The sequence below is a fragment of the Priapulus caudatus genome, unplaced genomic scaffold (genome assembly GCF_000485595.1).
Source record: "Priapulus caudatus unplaced genomic scaffold, Priapulus_caudatus-5.0.1 Scaffold75, whole genome shotgun sequence".
In the NCBI taxonomy this organism is placed as follows: Eukaryota; Metazoa; Priapulida; class Priapulimorpha; order Priapulimorphida; family Priapulidae; genus Priapulus; species Priapulus caudatus.
In genome coordinates this window covers 209,276-211,775 of record NW_014577136.1, presented here as the reverse complement: position 1 = coordinate 211,775, position 2,500 = coordinate 209,276, and the positions used below count along the sequence as shown (strand labels likewise).

The 2,500-nt window shown below is 41.0% G+C and overlaps 1 protein-coding gene across 1 annotated transcript in view; it reads left to right on the top strand.

Annotated features, from left to right (window-relative positions):
• The window catches only part of LOC106821471 (adhesion G protein-coupled receptor E2-like), a 17,624-nt gene that overhangs the window by 6,241 nt on the left and 8,883 nt on the right, over positions 1–2,500 (top strand). The window contains exons 3-4 of the mRNA XM_014826295.1: positions 1,570–1,701; positions 2,197–2,328. Of these exons, the coding sequence (XP_014681781.1) occupies positions 1,570–1,701; positions 2,197–2,328 (264 nt within the window). The remainder of the gene's footprint in view (positions 1–1,569; positions 1,702–2,196; positions 2,329–2,500) is intronic.

Here is a 2,500-nt window from a genome sequence, read left to right as displayed (position 1 = left end):
CAAATCGATATAGTATTATACGAGAATTATCCGATTTTGTCTCTAGGCAGGTTCTCTGCATTTGCGACATGTGATGCCTTGACGACAGGAGGCGTGCCAGTGTCCGGGATATATTCGATTGACCGATATACGACTTTCTGCGGTATGTACTGTTAATGATATTAATGATCAAGTATATATGTTAGAGGCATTTTGATTCCTACAAAGTTTTATCATTCAGGTTACTTGCATATTATACGATGGTTTGGCAACAAATTCGATATTAGTTTCCATGTGAACTTTCTCGTGACGTATGAAACGTCAGCTAAAGCTCTCTGCTGAACCAACCACGGGCTTGCTAATAAGCTATTGATGTATTTCTGACAGCTTTAACAATATTATGTTTATTGATTTGGGTGGTACATATGCTGTTTCCGTCTTTCGGCCATGTAGGCCCTACATGTCTTAATCTATGTTATGTATTGTTTGATTTTGTGTACGTTGTTCATTATGTTTATTTTTTATGTCAGCTTCATCAGGCATTCAGAGAAGTCCTCAGCATTGCTAGCTGCACTCTCACATTCACTAATATAGCTTCGGAAACCTGTGTTTATAATTAGGAGAGTGTCCTAGCCCATTGGGTGCAACATTGTTACTTCATCCCTGCCCGCCCTTCCCCTTGTCTCATTTGTCGCACGCTCAGCCTCCTTAATCTTCTTCCACCGCCCCTCAGCTATCTTCCCTGTCGCCTTCTCTCCGTCTCCCACCCCTCTCTCCCTCAGCAAGCTATATTATGTACTTTTATTTAGGCCGTATACTGCCCGTCTGAAACGGTGGTGGCGCATACGCAATCTCCTGAGAATAATAATATTTTGCCAAAATTATGAATTTAAAATGAAGAGGGATATCCCAGCATAGATTTCCATGATGATATTCCACGAGTAGACCTCACTTATAAAATAGGAAGCAGACATTGCATGTAAGGTCCCGGCTGCATATACCAGTCAGTAGGCTACACAATATGGCTACGTTACTGTTTTAGCGCATGCGCAATATTTCACCAGAGAGGTTATATTTTGTGATGAAAATGCATTTAACATGGTCAGGGGGTATCTCAACATAGATTTATGTAATAAATTGTTATCGGTAGACCTGTGTTTATAATTAGAAGAGCGCCCTAGCCAGTAGGGTGCAAAACTACTACTTCATCCCCGCCGCTCTTCCCCTTGTCTTCCTTGTCGCACACTCAGCCTCCTTCTTCTTCCACTGCCCCTCAGCTATCTTCCCTGCCACCTTCCCTCATTCTCCTACCCCTCTCTCCCTCAGCAACTATATTACGTACTTTTATTTAGGCCGTACTGCGCGTCTGAAACGGTGATCGCGCTTGCGCAATATAATATATATTTGCAAAGATTAGGCATTATGAAAACTCCGCTTTGCGTATAGGCTGGCGGGTCATGAGCCAACCGAATCTATTCATATTTCCTTTTTTTATTATATTATATTTATTATTACTATTATTAATATATTTTATTATTAATTATTTAAATAAATTTTGTTTAATTATTTATATTTATATGTATATTTTAGATGTGGACGAATGCACGCTCTACACCGAGCCATGCACGGGAGGCTCAATGTGCGTGAACAACGTCACCGGAAATTACACGTGTGCTTGCGAAGTGGGTTACTCCTTGTCCGGCTACAGGGGGCCGTGCAATGGTACGTGCAAAACATAGAAATATATAGAGACACTATAGAGACACTAACTAGTATATTTCTATGGTGCAAAGCAAAATTAAGTCTGAAGTCGGCCGTAAGCTCTGACATCGTGCTTGCCGTTGTGACGATTGTTGGTGGTTTGAGAGGGTGGGGCGCCGCGTAAAATCGGCCTTCAGTTGTTTCGGGGGTAAGGTTAAGATATATTAGTCGGGCAGATATGTGAAAGAATTGTGGGTTTTGTGGTAAAAACATCAAAAGTGGCGTATATGATGTTAAGGGTTTTAGGTATATAGATATATATGATTTCAGATATAGTGCCAAGCTATCAAGCTATATATAGGGAGATGAAGTGAAGGTTTGCTGCTTAAGATTTAGGCACCACCTAGACAGACCAAGCCAGTGAGCTCCACGTATCTCGTATCGTATCGTATCGTATTATATCGTATCGTACGTATCGTACGTATCGTATCGTATTTATCGTATTATGTGTTACAGATATTAACGAATGCGTTGCTACGGATGTCAGCCCATGTGAGGCTAATTCTATATGTGAGAACAACGAAGGCAGTTTCACCTGTAGATGTTACCAAGGCTATACTAAAAACGAGACAACCGGCGAATGCAAACGTATGTTCTGAAATATGAACCTAAAAAGTTAAATACGGAATATATAGTAATAAATTGAGTGGTGTATTTGTGTGTGTGTGTGTGTGTGTGTGTGTGTGTGTGTGTGTGTGTGTGTTGTGTGTGTGTGTGTGCGTGTGCGTGTGCGTGTGTGTGCATGTGTGTGATTGTGTGT